Source organism: Gracilinanus agilis, chromosome 5 (genome assembly GCF_016433145.1).
Source record: "Gracilinanus agilis isolate LMUSP501 chromosome 5, AgileGrace, whole genome shotgun sequence".
NCBI lineage: Eukaryota > Metazoa > Chordata > Mammalia > Didelphimorphia > Didelphidae > Gracilinanus > Gracilinanus agilis.
In genome coordinates, this window is record NC_058134.1 from 21,439,383 (window position 1) to 21,443,682 (window position 4,300).

The window sequence follows — 4,300 nt, forward strand, 5'->3', positions numbered from 1 at the left end:
ACTAATAGGGCTGTTGAAACAAAAGGGTTTATTTTCTTTGAAAGGATGTTTGTTAGGAAGGTGGATCAAAGGAAAGCCCTATCAGTTGTCTCAGGAACCTCAGGTGGGGAAGGGAAGTAAAGATGGAGTCTGAGTAAGGACCTGCCTTTAAACTCAGCTTTACAAAATGCTATGGCTATCTAAAGGAAATAAATGATGGCTGACTAACTATAACTAATGCTGTCAATTAGGTAACTCTTCACAAATTTAACTCCTCTCTAATTACTCTCCTTATTAACTTCACAACATATAGGTAAGGGAGGGAAAAGGCAGGGATGGTAATAGGAAAGGAAGATATAAAGGATTTATCTAAATAATAATTTCTTAATTAAATATGTCAAAGCTAGGCTCAATTTCAATATTAAAGCTAGATAATCAAAGCAGCTCGGGTGATTCACAACCTCCCTCCACGGAAGATCCAGTCAACTGCTTTTCCTCAAGATTCTAAACCTCTAACAGCTTTTGGAACTCAGCCAAAGCTAGAAAAAACTATATGACCCCAATTCTGTATACTATACCAGGGAGGAGGCCTCGGGACAAAGCAGGAGGGCCTGCCCACTGGCCTCTTACAAGACTGGACGCACTGGTCTGCTCGTCCTTGCTTGGCTAAGCTGATGACCAGGGCCCGAGCCAAAGCAGTTCCTCTCTAGACTGTCCGTGAACTAGGGCAAAGGGCTCCGGCGGACCCAACCTTCCCTTTTACAAAGGTCTTCGAGAGGCCTCTGGATGGGTTTCAGGGAGTTTGTGGATTTTAAATGATTCTGAAAGGGGTGCAGGTGCTCCGTGGCACAGGGGAGAGGACTCGGCACCCCCCGCCTGGCAAAGAGATGCTCTGGGAAGCCTGCCTCGGGCCCTCCTCAGCACGGGGGCTGGCACTGGCTGAGTCTCCGAGTCTCTTAGAGTATCATTTTCCCCATCTGAAAAATGGGCACAACAGTCATGTCACCACTTCCTGAGGATGTGGAAGAGAAGGCAATGTGTGTGCTCATTATTCTTTGTCTTTACCACTGCCCTTCCTTGGCCCCTCTTTTCTTCTTAAACCCTTACTTTTTATCTTGGAATCAATACTAAATATTGGGTTTAAGGCAGAAGTCCAGGAAGGGCCGGACGGCTTGCCCAGGGAAGCGTCTGAGGCCCAGGACCTCCCAAGTCCAGGCCCGGCCCTCCTAGGCCCTTCTTCACCCTCCTTTCTCTACCCTCCACCTGGAGCCTCTCCCACAAAGCCGGGTTCCCCTTAGAAATGAGCCCAAAGAGATGAGGAACAAGAAGCCGGGGTACCCGGAGGAAACCTCTAATGAGTCGCAGGCAGGAAGGAGCAGACAAATGGAATGTGGGGATCTGCCCGCTAAGGGGTACTTAGGCCGGAAACACGGAGGGCCTGAAAAAGTCCAGTCTGAGGAGAAACCCTTTTCAGAACGAGGCCAGCCCTCAAAGCCCACATCAGCAAGGCCTAGGCCCAGCGACCCAAAGCAGAAATGAATGTTTAAATACACGACTTGCATCCAGTGACAAGACTGCTTGCATTTAGTGTCTCTAGTGCTCGTCATGAAGCAGAGAAGTGACAACAACCGAGATCTGAACAACAAAGGCCCGAGCAAACCAAAAAGCATTTATTCGGTCCCTGTTTGCTGAAGGAAACATAGAAGTATCAAATCAGATCCTGGTGCTGGTTTTATCCTGAAATCAGAAATGTATTTTCTCGAATCCAGACTAAAATGGAAGCTCTACTCACATGTACATATTCGCACCCGCACCCACAGCCACAACGAGTCTGACCTGCCTGGGCTTTCCTCTCGTCTCCAGAACAAGGCCTATCTCTGCTTCTCTCTTTGACCTGGAGATTTAGGTCCTAGGAAAGGGCCAGGAACATGCTTCCCTTCGCCCCTTAACTGCGTCCCCTTGATTCCTTACATGTAGATTCAAGAAAACAACCCAGGCACCCCGTGGATGGTGGATCCTGTCCTCATCACCCCGTCACTGGCATCATCGCAAGCATCACGACCACCAAATAATCAATACCACCAAAATAGTCAGAGTTTTCACTTACCTCCACGGCTACCACCATCAAAATAAGGTCTATTTTTGAATCTGGGAAAACGGCATTTAACTGTGGAGACATCCCAATCAGTGCACAGTTGGTAACCACTGATATAACACTCATGGTCTCAAAAGCCAACTGAAAAGAAAAAAGAAAAAGCCACGTGATTGACAAACACCTCCCTTTGCTCCAGGTCCTCCTAAGGCTTCTTTTCTTGCTAAAACATGGGGATAGAGAAATGTACAGGGGAGCCACAGGAAAAATTTTCTTTGGTTCTAAAGACTCAATTTTGTTTAAAGCTTTTCCTGATATCAGTGGTTCTCAAACATTTTGGTCTCAGGATCCCTTTATACTCTTAAAATTAAATATTGTTTATGTGGGCTATATCTACTGATGTTTACTCATTAGAAATTGAGATTCAAAATTTTAAATCATTTATTAATTTATTTAAAATAACAATAACATATCAAAATGAAGAATATATTTTATGAAAAATAACTCTGTTTTTCTAAACAAAAAGATCTAGTGAGAGAGGTGGGATTTCTTTATATATTTTTGCACATCTCTTTAGTATCTGGATGAACAGAAAACACCTGGATTTTCCCGTTGCTTTTGCATTCAATCTGGTGGGACAGGTTATTTGGTTGATCTATGCGGAAAAAGCTTTGTCCTCACACAAATAAGGACTTGGAAAAGGGAGGTTAAGTGAATTTACCCAAGAAGATGATGGGGAAAGTTGAGTCTAGAACCCAGACTTGTGAGGATATAGATAGGTCAAGATTTGAACATGACACAATATGTTGTTACTAGAATATTAACCAATAGCCAACAAGTGTATGTCTTTAAAGTTTGAAAAGCACTTTCCAGGTATTCTCATTTGAGAATTTGAGATAGGAGATTTTTCATTCAATTGGAGGCAGATGACACTTCAAATACAATTTTATTTTTTGCAAAAAGTCCTTAGAGAGGGAGTGAGTTCTGGTGGAGAGGAGGGCTACCCTTTTCTCTGAGATGGGAGGAAAATACAAAGTGTGTGAAGAAATGCTCCTGAGAGGTAGAGGGATGAAATAAGAGAGGTCACCTCGTTTGGTTTCTACCTCCTCAGTAAAGCAGAGAATGAACTGGTATGTAGCTGGAGAAGGAAGGACCTAAATGCAGTGGATCCAACTGGCAATTCTGTGATATCCTCCAAGAGCATTCAGTGACCTGGGAGGGGTAGAGAAGGTACTAGCGAGCAGGAATCCAGGACTGGGGTCTCTTGGGTCAGAATGACAAGGGAGACAGCAATGAAGAATAGACACGAGTGCACTGATAAAATGCTGTGTGCCCACCAAATGTCCCCCATCACCACTTCACAGTGTTATCAGACTAACTGGGAAGCCTCTCATTGTAAAAGAGGTGGCTTTGTCCCCAAAAGTACCAAAGTTTTTAGATTCTGGGTGGGTGTAAAGGGAGAACAGTAAGGCTCATGAACAGTAGTTGGCTTGTCTACTTTTGACTCTTTCCTCCATCTCTGATGGATCATGAACTCTTTGACAAGTCAATGAACAGATTTGGCTTAGTTCCTTATCCATAAAAGGGTAGCTAGACCTAAAGTCAGTGATGCTGTGATCATTATTCAGATTCCAAGGCCTATCAGTTCTGTATGTACTCCCTGGAGAGAGTTGCTAAGTAGCCAGGTACTCTATCATTACTGGTATCAAATATAACTTTTAAATGAAGTCCAACAATGGATAATTGAATTCAACAATTACTTAATGTCTTCTCCCACTGACCAGCTTTTGACATTTTCTAAACTTTAGAATCCTTATAAAATCTGAAGCTTTTATGGAGTCCCTTTAAAACAGAATGCCTTAGCAACTGCTACATTAAGGAAGACCAGGGCAACCAACCTGGAAAGTAGATAGCAGGGCAGATAAACAGCAGCTATAGGTAAATACTTGCATGTTAGTGGGAGGAAGAGAGCAAGGAGAGAAAAGAGAAAGGAGGAGGAAAAAAAAAGAAATAGAAGTCAGAGAGAGGGAGAGGGAGGGAGGGAGAGAGAGACAGAAAGAGACAGAGTGGGAGGGAAGGAGAGAGAGAGATGAAGGGAGGGACAGGGAGAGAGAGACAAAGGCAAAGATAGTGGGAAGAAGAGAGATAGAGGGAGAGAGAGGGAAGGAGAAAGAGAGAGAGAAAGAGGGGAGAGAGGGAAAGAGAAAGAGGGGAGAGCTGGGGGAGAGA

The 4,300-nt window shown here is 44.1% G+C and overlaps 1 protein-coding gene across 1 annotated transcript in view; it reads right to left on the reverse strand.

Annotated features, from left to right (window-relative positions):
* Window positions 1-1,631: 1,631 nt before the first annotated feature.
* ANO10 (anoctamin 10) overlaps window positions 1,632-4,300 on the reverse strand; it is a 52,986-nt gene continuing 50,317 nt past the window's right edge. Inside the window, exons 11-12 of the mRNA XM_044679790.1 lie at window positions 2,087-2,215; window positions 1,632-1,716 (exon numbers count right to left, since the gene is read on the reverse strand). Coding sequence (XP_044535725.1) covers window positions 1,693-1,716; window positions 2,087-2,215 — 153 coding nt within the window. The 3' untranslated portion in view covers window positions 1,632-1,692. The remainder of the gene's footprint in view (window positions 1,717-2,086; window positions 2,216-4,300) is intronic.